Source organism: Durio zibethinus, chromosome 14, assembly GCF_047325235.1.
Source record: "Durio zibethinus cultivar Kanyao isolate XHJ-2024 chromosome 14, ASM4732523v1, whole genome shotgun sequence".
Taxonomy (NCBI): Eukaryota; Viridiplantae; Streptophyta; class Magnoliopsida; order Malvales; family Malvaceae; genus Durio; species Durio zibethinus.
The window spans coordinates 1,176,004-1,192,621 of record NC_143175.1 but is presented as its reverse complement, the minus strand read 5'-3'; the positions used below and the strand labels follow the sequence as shown (position 1 = coordinate 1,192,621).

At 33.6% G+C, this 16,618-nt stretch overlaps 3 protein-coding genes across 10 annotated transcripts; all 3 read left to right on the top strand.

Annotated features, from left to right (window-relative positions):
* Positions 1–4,809: 4,809 nt before the first annotated feature.
* LOC111294277 (uncharacterized) lies at positions 4,810–7,251 on the top strand. Of its 2 annotated transcripts, none has more exons than XM_022887536.2 (2): positions 4,810–5,038; positions 5,844–7,251. In XM_022887536.2, the coding sequence occupies exon 2, from the start codon at positions 6,102–6,104 to the stop codon at positions 6,891–6,893; it is 792 nt and encodes a 263-aa protein (XP_022743271.1). In that variant the 5' UTR covers positions 4,810–5,038; positions 5,844–6,101; the 3' UTR covers positions 6,894–7,251. The 2 variants fall into 2 exon arrangements, with proteins under 2 accessions (XP_022743271.1, XP_089599207.1); XM_089743081.1 differs by having other exon boundaries at positions 5,724–7,251.
* Positions 7,252–7,519: 268 nt separating this feature from the next.
* LOC111294100 (uncharacterized) lies at positions 7,520–11,626 on the top strand. Of its 2 annotated transcripts, XM_022887275.2 has the most exons (5): positions 7,520–7,776; positions 8,317–8,369; positions 8,500–8,814; positions 9,755–9,974; positions 10,336–11,626. In XM_022887275.2, exons 3-5 carry the CDS (start codon positions 8,557–8,559, stop codon positions 11,514–11,516), a joined length of 1,659 nt encoding a protein of 552 aa, XP_022743010.2. In that variant the 5' UTR covers positions 7,520–7,776; positions 8,317–8,369; positions 8,500–8,556; the 3' UTR covers positions 11,517–11,626. The 2 variants fall into 2 exon arrangements, with proteins under 2 accessions (XP_022743010.2, XP_022743009.2); XM_022887274.2 differs by lacking the exon at positions 8,317–8,369.
* Positions 11,627–12,196: 570 nt separating this feature from the next.
* Positions 12,197–15,887, top strand: LOC111294574 (putative nucleolar protein 5-1). Of its 6 annotated transcripts, none has more exons than XM_022887959.2 (10): positions 12,197–12,257; positions 12,445–12,471; positions 12,610–12,695; positions 12,865–12,906; positions 13,015–13,194; positions 13,292–13,456; positions 14,074–14,274; positions 14,468–14,965; positions 15,066–15,197; positions 15,290–15,887. In XM_022887959.2, the coding sequence occupies exons 3-10, from the start codon at positions 12,618–12,620 to the stop codon at positions 15,689–15,691; spliced, it is 1,698 nt and encodes a 565-aa protein (XP_022743694.1). In that variant the 5' UTR covers positions 12,197–12,257; positions 12,445–12,471; positions 12,610–12,617; the 3' UTR covers positions 15,692–15,887. The 6 variants fall into 6 exon arrangements, with proteins under 6 accessions (XP_022743694.1, XP_022743695.1, XP_022743691.1 ...); XM_022887960.2 differs by having other exon boundaries at positions 12,197–12,289; XM_022887956.2 differs by lacking the exon at positions 12,445–12,471.
* The last annotated feature ends 731 nt before the right edge of the window (positions 15,888–16,618 follow it).

The following is a 16,618-nucleotide window of genomic DNA, read 5'->3' as shown; positions in this document are numbered from 1 at the left end:
TGCTTTCTTGTGTATGATTCAGTAGATTTCTGAGGTAGGAAATGAAATCTTAATGCTGCGCTAGGTTAGTTACAATAGCCGGTTAGATTTTGAATTGAATTTCATGCATATCACTGAGCAGACACTCTGGGGAGAGGATTTCATGCGGCTGATATTTTTCTTTGCAACAATTTATGCTAGATTCTTTTATTTGTTTATTTGTAATGAAATTTAAAAAAAAAAAACACACACACACACACACACACAATTTGTCATGCACTATTTTTGTTTATTTAAGGAGTTAGTTTGCTTTTTTAAGTGATTTCTTACTTTGTTGTAAAATGAAAAGTTGAAATCCTTTTTCCCAGCTATGTAGTAAGATGGGTTGGTCTCTACTTTCCTGTTGTTTATTTCTTTTGAATCTACAAGAGCCGCAGCCATACCCTGCACCTGTTTTAGCTTTGGCATTCATTAAGTTCACCTGTCCGTATTCTAGCCTTTAAAGAAAAAACCATTTAATATATCTAAGTTATTTGTTTATTTGGAGTCACAGCACTTTCTTTTCTCCTCTTTTACTCTGTATTTAGCTTTTTATGGTGGTAGTTTTGTATAAATTGTTCTTCAAATCCCTACTTTCTCTATATAATATATTAATTGTATTCTTTTTCTGCCATTATTCTACGAAAGAAACAAGTTTTCTTCAAATTCCCATTTTAAAGGTTGATTGAAGAAAGAACATAAAGATGTGAAGGGAAATGAAAGTAGAGTAGAATATAATGCTTTTGGATTTTCTTGGAGGATAAGGATGAAGAAAAGCCAACTTGGCTATTGATTCCAGTTTTGGGACACTGATGATAATCTGACGACAGCTTGTTTTCGTAAGTTATCGGCATAAAAGTTATTTGCCATAATAAAAATTAAAAGTTCGTAAATTGTTAGTCACGGTTCTAACTCGAAAACCTGAGGATAAATAGATTCTCCATCTTAAAGCCATGAATCTTTTTCAAAACCTGTCCCTCAAGTAATTGATTTGTGGTTTTCCTGGAAAATATACATTTTTCTCTAAGTCTTGTAGAAGGATTCTAATCAGGTTTTGGAAAAAGTGATGCCTAATTAAAAGAACAGTTCTTACATTCTTGTCCTGCAATTAAATTTTACAAGAATTTTGTGGGACTGTAACATGGCATGTTCATTCTGTTTATGGATTGATCCTTGTTGGATTAATGCTACTGTTCTTTGCTTGATAAGAGAGGATTGAACATTCACATCAAGTTAAAGTGATTCTCTCCTTTTTTCTTTTATTCTCATAAAATGTTGGACCTTATATTCTACCGAGTGAAGGACCATATCTCATCGGAATCGTCATCGGATTGCATATTTCAAGCAGCAAATGGAAGTCATTATCCAAAAAAAAAAAATGAAAAGAACATGAGTCCCACACAAAAGATGTTGAATCTTTCGTCATTCAGTTTTAAGCTAAAGAGAACAAAATTTTTCTATATAAGGAGAGCTTCAGACATCATTGATAAGTAGGGAAAATTTCCAACCTTAAAGAGTTCGGAAATGTCTGGGCATGGTTATACATATTCGGGGGGCTACACAACCGACAATAGTACTGTACCTCCGGGAAAAGAGGAATGGAGCAAAACAAGCTACACCTCGGATGTTGGGACCCAGCAATTACATGTTACAAAAACCGAGATCGCTGAGGTACCTAATTTTGTCCCTGGATACAAACAAAGCACTCCTGCAAAAGTTGATGCTCTGATTGACTATGGTGATGGTGATCAGGGTAAGTGGAATAGTTCTTCCAATCAGGTTCGCTTTCAAGAAGATAAACAGTATGGGCCTTCAAGTCCTATGGTTGCTACAAATTCGATTCAGACACCTAATCCTCATTCATATCATGCTAATACTGGATCTGGTAATCAAAGTAAGTCGAGCAAGGAAGGGCAGAATCCGGGTGTTTATACCCTAGGAGGTGGAGGTGGAGGTGGTGGAGGTGGTTATACCCCAGTAGGTGGAGGTGGTTATACCCTAGGAGGTGGCCCCGTCACAAGAGAGAGTTGTCTGGTGCAACGTAGTTACTGCTTTCGGAAGTATCCTGGCACAAGAGTGTGAAAAGAAACTATTGGAGATTATTATTATTATTAAACTAGGCTTAAGCACTGATATAAGTGTTTCCTATGGGATCAATCAACTATGGTTAATCCACCTGTGTCTCTGTTTCATACCTGCTTTTTAGCAATTTTATATAGTTGTTTGATGTCATTATAATGAAGTTGTGTCAAGGGATGCCCTGTTATGTACTACAATAAGCTTTCCTTATAGATATTTTTTAGCTATGAATACTTCTTGTAATTTCTTTTCTTTTCATGCATCTTAAGAGATCAGAGATGAGGTTTTGGTTTGATTGTAGTACATATTGAAAGGTATATATTAATTTTACTTGATTTAAATTTGAAATTTTAAATATGATAATTAATAAATTAGTATAAAATAAAAATAATAAAAATTAAAGTCTAAAAAAAATTATTAAAAAATTACAAGTGTTAAAAGCAGGTAAATTGAGATTTTCTTTTTCAAATCAAAAGTTAGTATTTTAAAAAATAAAAATACTATGTTAATTTTAATTTCAATTTTCAAGTAGAAAAAAATTATATTATATATATCACACCTCGAGATCAAGACATAGCACGGTCATATTACTTTGAAGAAAATCTCAAAGTAATACGAAACCTTCGTTTTTAAACATTCTAAAATTCTTCAATAAAACAATCTAAGTAAAATTCATATCTTTAATGCAACTGATGATACATCTTTATATGTGTAAATACAAATCATATAAAATACAAAACTATCTCTTAAGATTTCATTGGTCAACATATTCTTCAACGACTAAGTAATCTTTCCTATTTCATCTTCTAGCATCACACAAGACTAACCAAACTTATCACTTAGTCATCTATAAAGAAAAAGTAAAAAGAGAATGAACAAACCACAGCTTAGTAAGTATAGACTCACACACCTTACTAGATCAAGTATCTTTTCTTATACATCATATAAATCATTCAAAACATTCATCAAATCATAATATCAAAATATTTCAAGATCATTTTTTTGTCAAATATTTCATAAATTCATAAATCAATGTCAAAATATGTCACTTCATAAATCATTATAAAATATGCTATCATTCAAATATCATAATCAAACCAAATCATTGATCAATCATTAAAAATCATCGCAAATAATCATAATCATAAAATCATCATTATCAATAGTTTATCGTTAGCTACGGTCACTGCTATAACCTGTGACATTGGTCGTATCGACAATTTCATTCTCATAATCATTGCTAACTATTATAACCCATTAGCCAGTGTATACGCTAACTACTATTACCCGTTTACTAGGGTCGTATGATCATGTCTTTGCTAACTACTATTACCTGTTAGTCAGGGTCGTAGAACTAGTTCTAGTATCGATGATCCCATTTCTCAGGGATATAAAAACGTAGCTATCATAAAATTATTTTTTAAATATAAACTATTTTCTCATTTCATTCATAAGCATGATTCACCGTTTATATAAAGAAACACAAAATAATCATATGCTTTATCCTATTTTCACACATTGAAAATAATGAAATAAAATATTCGTTCAATTAGAAACATACATATATACATAGTTTCGAAAACAAGCAAAGTGTGTGAGATTCTACTTACTTTCATTCGATTCCACCATTTAGTTTTTCTCCCAAAATAATTAATGGCCTATCCAAGATCATTTCAACATATCATAATTTAATCAACCATTTTTGAGACCATTTATACAAAAATCAACTAAGTTACACAAGGGTTAACTTAACTAATTAATACTGACAGCCTGACCTCTTTTCATTAAAACAGTCATATCTCAATATATCTAAATCGAAATTATGATCTCTTTAATGCGTTAGAAATTAGACTTGATAAGAATCATATATGGCACACCTCGTAATTTCTTGTAGATTAATTATAACAATTTTTGAAATCCTCGTCATATACTGCTGTCAAACAGATTACATACCTTCTAATAAAAATTATATAATTATTCACAAGAAACTCCAAATTCAATTTCGCTTATTTCATTAAAAAGTAGATTCAACATACTTTCCAATGATATATAATAATCATAGCAATAATCTATCTATTAATGCGAAATTCTATTTTAATTCATTATTACAGATCATAATATCTCATCCAAAAATAAAATTTATTTTTCAATCTTTAAAAACTCAAATCCTTACTTTCAACATTCAAACTTCATTTAATAATCATCAATAAATCTTAAGAACATGAAATAAACAAAGTCCAGTAATTTACCTAAATAGATCATCAAGATTAATGAAGAATTTCATGATTTTTCTTGATTTTTTTTCTCAAAATTTTAACTCCAAATAATAGCAATCAACTTAATATTTCTTTCAAATAAAAAGAGGGCATATAATCACCTTTAAGAGATTAACTTGATTATAGCCTTTGATTGTGAATCTCCAACTTAATTTTTCATATTCTCTAACCCTAAGGAAGATGAAAAAAAAAAACTCTATTTCCTTTTTTGTTTTACGATAGTTAGATTTTCTTTCATTTAATACTTAAATCTTTTTTTTTATTAAATAATATCTTAATAAATTGAAAGAATTTATTATTAATTTAACCCGATTATTATTTGGGTTGAGTATTACGATATATATATATATATATAAATAAATAACATCACGTACTATAAAACTCAACGAAGTTTGCTTCTTTGTATGTTAATTTCGGATCTTTTCTCATCCTCACTCCCTAGAACTGTAGACAGAGAGAAACCAAAATTTTAACATAAAGAAAAAATGAAAAAAAAAAAAGCTTTCTTTTATGTTTTGGAATGTAAGTGAAAAATCCAATTTTTTCTTTTTTTACTGGTAGCATTACTTTCTTACTAAAACCCAGATTTTTTCCCATCATTTTCCCGAGAATTTTTGAAGTACTCAAGAATAAAGAAATACCCAGAAAGCTTAGATTCCTAGAAGGTCAGTTACCTTTTTCTTTCTTTTCTTTTTCATATTTAAATTTTGGTTTATACCCAGATCGATTTATGTTTAAAATTTTATTCTTTCTTTGCTTTGAATTGTTATGTTGTTTTATCTACGAATTTGGTTATTTAGATCATGTGATCAAGGTGCTTTTTTTTTTTTTTTTTGGTTTTCTGGCGGGTGTTATTGAAACTTTGGGTTTTGTTTGGTTGGTTAGAAAGTGTAGGAAACGGAAAGAAAATGCAAGGTCTTTGCAAGTTTGGTGGTTTTGATCATTTGAACTATAGTCAAAAGCACCTCATTTGAACTGTTTGTTAGCTGCCTAATGGAGTTTTAGGTTTCTTAATTTTGATCATGTGAGCTATAGTAAAATTTGAACAGTTTGTTAGCTGCCCAATGGAGGTTTTAAGTTTCTTATGAGTCCTATGATCTTGTTATACGGATTTTGCTGTTAGATTGGTGAATGTGGAATTTGGTCCATTGGGTTTTTTTAGCTGTTTTGATTAATACTGGATTTATCTTTTTCTATACAGTTTGAGAGGGACACTTGAGAATTTGATGAAATCTTACATTACCTGGAAGAAAAGTGAAGATTTGATAATAGAATACTATTTTTTTTTGGTTACTAAATGTTTTAGATGAAAGGGAATTTAAATCATTGATTTTTTCATTTCAATTTTAGGGTGGAAAATTTCAGTATGGTCTTCAGAGGTTATATCTTCAGAGGTCACATCAAGTTAAAGTGATTCTCTCTTTCTTTTTTCTTTTATTCTCATAAAATTTTGGACCCTATATTCTACAGAGTGAAGGACCATTTCTTATCGGAGTAGTTATCGGATTGCATATTTCAGGAAGCAAATGGAAGTCATTATCCAAAAAAAAAATGAAAAGAACATAATTCCCACACAAAAGATGTTGTTGAATCTTTCGTCATTCAGTTTTAAGCTAAAGAACAAAATTTTCTATATAAGGAGAGCTTCAAACATCATTGATAAGTTAGGAAAATTTCGAAGAGTGGTTTGAAAAACGAAAGGAAATTTCCAACCTTAAGAGTTCGGAAATGTCTGGTCATGGTTATACATATTTGGGGGGCTACGTAACCGACAATAGTACTGTACCTCCAAGGAAAGAGGAATGGAGCAAAACAAGCTATACCTCGGATCTTGTGTCCCAGCAGGTATATGTTACAAAAACCGAGATCGTTGAGGTACCTAATTTTGTCCCTGGATACAAACAAAGCACTCCTGTGAAAGTTGATGTTCTGATTGACTTTGGTGATGTTGATCCGGGTAAGTGGAATAGTTCTTCCAATCATGTTTGCTCTCAAGAAGATAAACAGTATGGGCCTTCAAGTCTTACAAATTCGATTCAGAGGCCTAATCCTCTTTCATATCATGCTAAGCCTGGTTCTGGTGATCAAAGTAAGTCGAGCAAGGAAGGGCAGAATCCAAGTGGTTATACCCTAAGAGATAACTATTATGATCCCTTCAAAAGAGAGAAATATCTGGAGCCAACTATGAGCACCGGTGGTGCATGGGGTAAGCCAAGTAATGGGGCAGGGTCAGCGGGACAAGGGGCTAACCTCAGCGAACCAACAAGCGACATCAACACAGCCATCGGATACTTGAAGGAAGCTGTCAACCCTTCTTCAGGTATTACTCCTCCACCTTCCAGGTATACAGGAACGGCCTCAACAAGGCCAAAGAGAAATACCTACCCTGAAACCATTGACAGCAAGGAAGCTGAAAGGAGATATGGCAACTTCAATTTTTCATCTCGTCCAACGGACAATTATACCAGAACTATTGACAGCAGAGAGGCTGCAAGAAAATATCGTGGCACAACAGTATGAAAAGAAACTATTGGAGATTATTAACATTATCATTATTATTATTATTAAACTAGGCTTAAGCACTGATATAAGTATTTCCTATGGGATCAATCAACTGTGGTCAATCCACCTGTGTCTCTGTTTCATACCTGCTTTTGAGCAACTTTATATAATTTGTTTGGTGTCATTATAATGAAGTCGTGTTAAGGGATGCCCATGTTATGTACTACAATAAGCTTTCCCTAATGATATTTTCTCTTTAGCTAAGAATCCTTTTTGTAATTCCTTTTCTTTTCATGCATCTTAACTTCAGAGAATAAAGATGGAGTTTTGGTTTGATTGTAGTACATATTGGAAGATAGACATTAGCATTATGTGATTTTGTCCGTGGATTTGATAATTTTAAATATGATAATTAATAATTAATAAGAAATAAAAATAACAAAAAATTGAAGTTCGGAGAAAAAATTATAAAAAAATTACCAGTGTTAAAGTATGTAAATTGAAAATTAAAAAAAAAAATCAAAAGCTAGTATTTTAAAAGTAAAAATACTATTTTAATTTTAATTTCAATTTCAATTTCCAAGTAGGAAAAATTTATTTTATATATATATATATATATATATAACATCACGTACTATAAAATTCATAAAGTTTGCTTTTTTGTTTGTAAATTTCGCATCTTTTTGTCATCGTCACTCTCTAAAACCTTAGACGGAGAAACCAAAATTTCAACAGAAAAAAAAAATTCTTTTATATTTTGGAATGAAGTGAAATTTCAATTTTTTTTTACTAGTAGCATTACTTTCTCACTAAAACCCAGATTTTTTTCCGATCATTTTCCCGAGATTTTTTGAAGTACTCAAGAATAAAGAAATACCGAGAAAGCTTAGATTCCCAGAAGGTCAGTTACCCTTTTCTTTCTTTTTTTTTTTTTCATATTTAAATTTTGGTTTATACGCAGATTGATTTATGTTTAAAATTTTGTTTTTTTCTTTGCTTTGAATTGTTATGTTGTTTTATTTACGAATTTGGTTGTTTAGATCATGTGAACAAGGTGCTTTTTTTTTTTTTTTTTGGTATTCTGGCGGGTGTTATTGAAACTTTGGGTTTTGTTTGGTTGGTTAGAAAGTGTAGGAAACGGAAAGAAAATGCAGGTCTTTGCAAGTTCGGTGGTTTTGATAATTTGAACTATAGTCAAAAGCACCTTATTTGAACTGTTTGTTAGCTGCCCAATGGAGTTTTAGGTTTCTTAATTTTGATCATTTGAACTATAATAAGATTTTGAACAGTTTATTAGCTGCCAAATGGAGGTTTTAAGTTTCTTATGAGTCCTATGATCTTGTTATACGGATTTTGATGTTAGATTGATAAATGTGGAATTTGGTCCATTGGTTTTTTTTAGCTGTTTTGATTAATTCTGGATTTATCTTTTTCTATACAGTTTGAGAGGGACACTTGAGAATTTGATGAAATCTTACATTACCTGGAAGAAAAGTAAAGATTTGATAATAGAATACTAGTTTGTTTGTTTTTTTTTTTTTTTATCTTCCTTTTGTGTTTTTTGGTTACTAAATGTTTTAGATGAAAGAGAAGTTAAATCATTGATTTTTCATTTCAATTTTAGGGTTGAAAATTTCAGTATGGTCTTCAGTGGTTATATCTTCTGGCAGATATAAGTCTTATGTGTCTAGGTATGTATAAGAACCAATTGCAAGAGTTGGCTCAAAGAAGTTGCTTTAATCTGCCGTCTTATTCATGCATCCGGGAAGGACCTGATCATGCTCCTCGATTTAAAGCTACTGTCAACTTTAATGGAGAGACTTTTGAAAGCCCTATGTTATGCTCTACTTTGAGACACGCAGAACATGCTGCAGCCGAAGTAGCTCTAAATACACTTGCCAACAGAGGCCTGTCCAGAGCATTGGCTGCAAGAGTTTTGGTATGCATTCAACTGAAGTTTTATTCTTTTCCTAGTTATAGCTACCTAGATGCCAGTTTCCTACCGAAATTTGCAATCAGCAATCATTTTGTTGTCATGCTTCTTCCTAGTCTTAGGCACTGCTTTGATCATTGTCAAAGACAAAACAGTAACTTTTAGTTCCTCTTAATGGATGATATTAATGATCTGTACCAGTGTTCTTGGAGATCTAACTCTTCAATTTGATTCATCTTCAACTAAGCTTCAGTAACAGCTAACTGACCATATCTACCAAAACCTACTCTTGTTTTAAGTATTTCTCAGATTGATTTTGACTAATGAAGAACACCTTCTTTGTGTTGGCATTTTTTATCTCTATTAACAATGCTTTTTCTTTGGTAACTTGTCAACCTTAGAGATGCCAATACCATATCTTAAACTTAAATTAAGGAAGCAATGACTTAACTTGTTTTTATTGTTGAAAAATGGAATATATGTAAGGGTTTAATTTAGAAGTTGAGGTAATCATCTGGTGCATCCTTGAACTTGATGAGATTTGACAGTCCTCAGTTGGAAGATTTTAGTTGCAACCATACATTATGTGTTGGTATCTGAGGTTTAAAATACCTTGTGGTTCAAATATCTGCATGCTTGCATAGCATATTTATTGTGTTAAAGCTTTCCTTTTAAAACGATGTTTTCTGGATTTGGTTTTTGATGACTTATTCAAAATTGCTGATCTATTTATAGGAAGTTTTTGAATCCATTACATTACCAATTGTAGTTCTATATAAGTGATGGGGATGCTCGAAAAAATCTGGGTGCTTAAGTGTATTCCCCCCTCTCTTTGAGCTGGATCTGTGGCTAACTTAATTTGTGTCCTTGTATTGCTGTTCACTTGTTCAGCTTGTTCTAGGAGAATAAAATAAAATAAAATCTTGAGCTTGTGTGTACTGCACAGGATAAAACTGGTGTCTATAAAAACTTGCTTCAAGAGACTGCTCATAGAGCTGGCTTAAACCTTCCAGTCTACGCCACTGTTCGATCTGGACCAGGCCATGTTCCTATTTTTTCAGGAATGGTTGAGCTTGGAGGGATGAGCTTTATGGGGGAACCTGCTAGGACTAAGAAACAAGCGCAGAAGAATGCAGCAATGGCTGCATGGTCAACCTTGAGAAAATGTATGATTCCTGTCTTCTTTATTAAAGGCTCTACTTCATTTAGAATCAAACAACCGCATGGAGGGGCGGGGGCTTTTGGGGTTAGACAATGAAGAAAACATAAGTATTAGTACATAATACCATGCTATTTCTTTAGATATATGTTTCTTTATATTCATTCACAACAAAAGTATTTCAATCAAAGCTTAAAAAATCATTTTATGGTTAGTTGTTAGTGGAAAACTTTCTTATTCAATTTCTATGGCTTGAAGTTTTACTTAAATCGCTTAATTCTGTAGGTGTTTTTGTGTGCATGTTTTGCGTGTACCCCAACCTAACTTAACTTTAGCATGAACATTCTAATATATCATTGTGCCTGCAGTGTCTCACCATGGCTCATCTTCGTCTTCATCACCTTCATTGGAGTCTAAAGGAAAAGAAGAACAAGAGCAAGTTGTCATTGCTCGTTTCCTTTCATCATTACGACCATCAGAAGCAATGCAATCTTTGCAAAATGATTGTCAGTATGAAAAGCAGAGATCAATTCATGTATGTATAGACCTAACCCCACCAACCCCAAGCTTATATTCTATGCAGGGTCAAAGTTGGCCTTACCCTAGTTTTTCCCCTGAAATAGCCATGCCCATATACCAAATGTGGCAGCACGAACAATTATTACAGCTTCAAAACCACCTGTTTACATTTCCCATTTCTCCAGTTCCTGCTGCTAGCCCTCAGATTCTTCCATACGTGCAGTCTAGTTTACATCCGGATCATCATCTGTCATTTCAAGCTAGGGACCAAAAGCCTATCCTTACGGCTCCCAGGCTTGCAATTGCTACCTCATGCCCTTCTCTTTGCTTCTCTAATCATACAGCTTCACAACCAATCATGGGTAGGTCTACAGTGACTATTCAAGAGATACCTGAGGAGGTCAAAGAAGAATCATCCAAACACTCTCCGCCTGTAGTTAGAGATCCCCCTGTTGCTGCTCAAACTAATGTTGAATTGGGTATGGAGGAATCAAAACAAGAAGATCACAAACAGAAGAATGTTGACTTGGAAAGCAAAGGTGAAAATGGTCATAGGAAATTGGATGCTGGTACCCGGCCTGTCAACTACCAGTTTCAAAATCCACATGCTTTCGAGTCTTCTCATCTTAGACCACAGCATCCCCCAAGAGCCAGTTACAGAAATTCTAGTACACCATCCTCGGCAGCAGCTCCTGTGATGATCAGAACAGTCAGCCCAATATCTTCCACAAGACCGAACACGCAAAAGCTGACAACTCAGGTACCTGTCCCCCCAAGAATGAGAAGTGGAGCTCCACCATTTTCAGCCAGACCAAGGTTTGAAAGAATCAATCTTGGTGGTATGCATTCCAGTTCCATGGTGGCACCGCCTGTTAGAATAAGATCAGTTATACCAGTGTGTTCAGCCCCACAACCAAGACAAACACCAAGCTTCAACCAGGAGGCAATGTTGCCCGACAAAGAGAAGAAAGATACAGCACCTGAGGATGTGTCAACTGCAGCTTCAGAACTTAATAAGCTTAGCATGTAAATGGAGTATAATAGTCCATAGATACCACAGGATGCATTTTATTTTTAACTACGACCTCATTTTTGCATTTTATATTTTAAAAAATAAAATATTTGATTAATATTAATCACTTATATATGCATGTGGTGAATGATTTTAAGATTATTTGTTTTATGTTATATAACCATTTAAATAAAATTAAATAAATTATGATATAAAATATATAAATGATTAATGATCCTTTTTGTATTAGTGAAATAGTTTTATTTTTAATATTATGTTTTGAATAATAATCTATTATGATTCAAAGAATTTGAAGGCATGAACATTAAAATTTTATTTTTTATTAGCATTATTATTATTATAAACAAAATGTGATTATTATTAACTTATATAAAAATATGTAAAAATAAATAAATATTTTAATAATTAAAAAATTAGCCTTAATTCATTATTATTTATTCATCATTTGTGAATAGTTCAAATTATTTTCTCTCAAAATGAACAACTATTTCTTTGGTTTAAATCACTTTTGTTTTAAAGTATACTATGAACGGCTATGATTAGTTTTAGTAAAGTTTGTGATGTCATCAGCGTCGTCAATTCTGTTGATTTTACCGGTGGGACTTTTAACATAATTACCAAAGTACCCTTATGAATAATACGGCTATATAAGCGGTGGTTTAAAACCCTAAACCTCCGTTCACCGCCATCACTCCCTCTTTATTTTTCAACAACGAAGCAGACCAAACCAGGACTTAGGTAAAGGAATTAAGGGTTTCTTCTTGAACAAGGTTGCATTTCATCACTGCTCATTACCTTGTTTGTTTAATATTGGTTTCCTATTACTTCTTTGTGATGATGCTAATTGGGATTCTTGGTTTTGTTTTCTGTAACTTCAACTCTAATGGGTTCCTTTAAAAACGCCTAAATATTGTATTTTTAGCAGTTTTGTTTGTGATTACGAATTAAAGAGGTAATTTTATGATCTGGATAATTTTTTTTTTCATGATTTGGGCCTCTAAGTTTAGTGGTTTGAACTTGAAGTTTGATTATGTTGTTAACAGTAAGTTTATGGTTATAGTTTCTCAGGTGTTTTTTTTTTTTTTGGAAGATTGAGAAATGCTTGTGTTGTTCGAGACTCCGGCGGGCTTTGCCCTTTTCAAAGTATTGGATGAAGGGAAGCTAAATAAAGTTGAGGTAATTTCATCTTCAAATCTTGTGAGCATTAAGAGGAAGATGCTTTTTTTATGGGGTTATGAACTGTGTACAAAGTACTTTGATTAAATGAAGTTAGTGGCTTTATTTTTTAGTTTATGGAACTTTTCAGTTCCAAGTTTGTATTGAAATTTGGGTTTTGTTGTTGCAGGACTTGTCAAAGGAATTCTTGGCTGCTGACTCAGCAAGAAAGGTATGACTTTTTAGGGTTTGTGAGCAAATTTGTTTCCTTCATGTTAGTATCATGCCTTATGGATCTCCTTTAACTAAGGAGCTGATCAATTTTTTTTAATATTGTTAGGTTGTGTCATTGAAAGCCTTTTCCAAGTTTGAAAACACAGCAGAAGCTTTGGAAGCTGCAACCAAACTACTTGAAAGCACACCCAGCAAAGGTCTACGCAAATTCTTGCGTGCTCATTGCAATGGTGAAACATTAGGAGTGGCTGATTCAAAGCTTGGAAATGCAATTAAGGAAAAACTGGTCTGTTAATACTCTTGATATGGGGATTCTATGGTGATATTCTTTCTGTTCCATTCAGTTGAATCTTATTTAAATAGAAGTAATTACTTGTCTGCAGAAAATTGATTGCATTCACAATACCGCTGTTATGGAGTTGCTGAGAGGTGTGAGAACTCAGTTGACAGAACTCATATCTGGTCTAGGTGCTCAAGATTTGGCTCCGATGAGTTTGGGTTTGTCTCATAGCCTGTCTAGATATAAGCTGAAGTTCAGTGCTGATAAGGTACTTATAAGTAATAACAATTTCTTGTTCCCTTGATTAAGCATTGTCTGTTTCCTTTAGAATGGGGAGCTTTTTCTGTGAGGACTTCGTTGAACAATTCCCAATGATAGTAGTATATAAATAAGTTGGTGTAAGATTCAAGACTCCAGAGGAGAGTTAAGTTTAGCAAGGTAAAATTTCAGTTTACAGTCTAGGCAGTAGATCATTGCAGTTGTTTGATTTGACATCAGTGACCTTATTGATCACTGGATGAAGCAATAAAAAATGTAAAATGAGTTGAGCATTTTCCTAAAGCTAATTCTTTAACGTGTAAGTAATATGGTGTTATATAAGATACTGATTAAGGACTCATTAAAAAAGAATTTCCTGTTTATGTTTTATGTCTTATTCTCTCAAAATGCTTAAAAGCATTAATCTCTTCGAAAGCAATTGCATCTCTCTTATTTGGCTTTGAAGTTTCATGATAGAGGCATTAATATGGGGTGATGGTGTGCCACTATAAGGTGGAATTCATGTGCTATCTAATATTTGTTCTGTTTTTAAAGAACTTACTTAATTTTAAGACATTTGATTCTCTAGAGCTATTGTGACAGTATACTTTACTCGTATTGTTTTAGGTTGATACAATGATTGTTCAAGCCATTGGCTTGCTTGATGATCTTGATAAAGAGCTCAACATATATGCAATGAGGATTCACGAATGGTATGGTTGGCATTTTCCAGAGCTTACCAAGATTGTACAGGACAATATCCTTTATGCCAAGACAGTGAAGCTAATGGGTGACCGTGCTAATGCCGCCAAGCTTGACTTCTCTGAGGTAAGACTTTTGATTCACTAATCAGTAAGTTAATACCTCAAGCTTGTTTACCAAGTGTTCCAGTCCATCAATATGAAGCTTGCCAGTAGCTTGTGAAAAATCGTATTGTCCTCACTGTTGAGCTTGACATGAAGTGCTTGAAGGAAACTTTTTCCTTTTTTTTTACAGAGTTTTGTTGCTTAAATTTTCACAGATATTACCAGAAGAAGTTGAGACAGAATTAAAGGAGACAGCAGTCATATCCATGGGAACTGAAGTTAATGACCTTGATCTTATGAATATTAAAGAACTATGTGATCAGGTTCTGTCACTTGCTGAATACAGAGCTCAGCTGTATGATTATTTAAAGAGCCGAATGAACACTGTTGCACCAAACTTGACTGCTCTTGTTGGTGAACTTGTTGGTGCTCGCCTCATTGCTCATGGTGGCAGCTTGTTAAATCTTGCAAAGCAGCCTGGAAGTACTGTTCAGATTATTGGTGCCGAAAAGGCTCTCTTCAGAGCTCTTAAGACAAAGCATTCAACTCCCAAATATGGGCTTATCTACCATGCATCCTTGGTTGGTCAGGCAGCACCAAAGCACAAGGGGAAGATTTCCAGATCACTTGCTGCTAAGGCTGCATTGGCAATTAGATGTGATGCCCTTGGAGACGACCAAGATAACTCTATGGGACTTGAGAACCGAGCCAAGGTAAATCATAAACTTGTGTTTGGCTTATTTTTCCCCGTGCGCCCCCCCTCCCCCTTTCCAAAAAAAATGTAAGGTATTTCTTGCACTCTATACTTTGTAGCTTGAAGCAAGATTAAGGGCTCTTGAAGGAAAAGAATTGGGACGATCTGCTGGTTCAGCTAAAGGCAAGCCTAAGATTGAAGTCTATGACAAGGACAGGAAGAAGGGGGCTGGGTTGATAACTCTGGCCAAGGTTTCTGCATCTGAATTTCATCATTTGTTGCTTTTAGTGTTTTTTTTTGTCCTTCTTTAGGTGGTTTATTTTGACACAGTTGCTGTATACAGACTTACAATCCTGCAGCAGATTCTCTTCTTGGGCAAACAACAAACTCCATTGCTCTTGATGAGCAAGACACAGTCCCAAAGAAGAAGAAAAAGGTTGAAGTAGAACCTTCTCAGGCAGGGGAAGCAGAAGCTCCTGCTATTGAAGAAAAGAAAGAGAAGAAGAAAAAGAAGAAGAAAGCTGATCAGGAGGCAGGTTTGCCAACTAATGGAAATGAACCAGAAAGTGAAGAGCCATCTCCAAAGGAAAAGGAAAAGAAGAAAAAGAAGAAATATCAGGCTGAGGATGGGGAGAATGTTGAAGTAGGAGTGAAGAAAAAGAAGAAAAGAAAGCATGCGGAAGAAGAAGAAACTGAAGTGCAGACCAAGAAAGAGAAAAAGAAGAAGAAGAGAAGTGAGGATTGAGAAAAATCCAGAGTTTGTGGTGATTGGCTGCCAAACAAGTTTTGGGTAATATAGGCTTAGGCACTTCTGCTTGTAAAATGTGACATTTTGTTGAGTTGATAATTATCTGGTAGTGTTCTTTAAACCTAACTTTGATGTATTTTCAACTTCCTCATGGATGCAATTGCAAGGGAATATCAGAATTTTTTTTTTTTAATTTTCTTTTGCAATGATATGGAAATGGTAACCAAAAGCCTTCATTTTCCCTATGAATAATACGAGAAACTAGCCAGCTTTATTGTATTGGTGCACTTGGACCTCATCTTCATTTTGGTTAATTGCAATGTAGAAAAAGAAATTAAAAAAAAAGTATGTTTTCCAAGTTTTTACACGATAATAACATGTAATTGGTATTACAAACTTTGAAACTTGAAATAATAGAATTTGGAGTTTAATTTAATTAATTTATGTAATTATTATTTTTAAGAGATGATATTCAATAGATATGATATTCAAATTTCAATATCTATATAACTCCTCTAATTTTCAGGTGATAGTTTCTTTTGTACCAAACAAAAACTTGAAATAGATCGGTTGCTATGTTCTTGAAGTTGCCATTGCCAGAATGTCTCATGGATAGTTTTACTTGTTGGTTTGACATATGTTATTAACTTTCTTCAGAAATTGGTCACGCTTTCATGGCACAAAGTTTAAAAACACCTGGACGCCTTGGAAGCAGTACCCAAACTGACAAAACGGAAGCCCTGCTAGGATCTTCCTTGACAGGTTCATCTCCAGTTCTGATACAATAGCATAATTGCCTTATGTAGAAAATTGTAGAAAATGAAAGATTAAAATTATGAGCAAACCCCGGCCTTCGGGGGCGGAATGGCAATAGTGATATTATCTCGTGTGAAGACAACAATGATGGTAATGCCTTATGATTTT

Bases quoted from the DNA above. Each gene is read 5' to 3' on its own strand.
- LOC111294100 (XM_022887274.2), top strand. From the start codon at position 8,557: ATGTGTCTAGGTATGTATAAGAACCAATTGCAAGAGTTGGCTCAAAGA. The intron at 8,815-9,754 runs GTATGCATTCAA...TGTACTGCACAG, and splicing joins CATTGGCTGCAAGAGTTTTG to GATAAAACTGGTGTCTATAA. The intron at 9,975-10,335 runs GTATGATTCCTG...TTGTGCCTGCAG, and splicing joins ATGGTCAACCTTGAGAAAAT to TGTCTCACCATGGCTCATCT.
- LOC111294574 (XM_022887956.2), top strand. From the start codon at position 12,618: ATGCTTGTGTTGTTCGAGACTCCGGCGGGCTTTGCCCTTTTCAAAGTA. The intron at 13,457-14,073 runs GTACTTATAAGT...GTATTGTTTTAG, and splicing joins TGAAGTTCAGTGCTGATAAG to GTTGATACAATGATTGTTCA. The intron at 15,198-15,289 runs GTTTCTGCATCT...TGCTGTATACAG, and splicing joins GGTTGATAACTCTGGCCAAG to ACTTACAATCCTGCAGCAGA.
- LOC111294277 (XM_022887536.2), top strand. From the start codon at position 6,102: ATGTCTGGTCATGGTTATACATATTTGGGGGGCTACGTAACCGACAAT.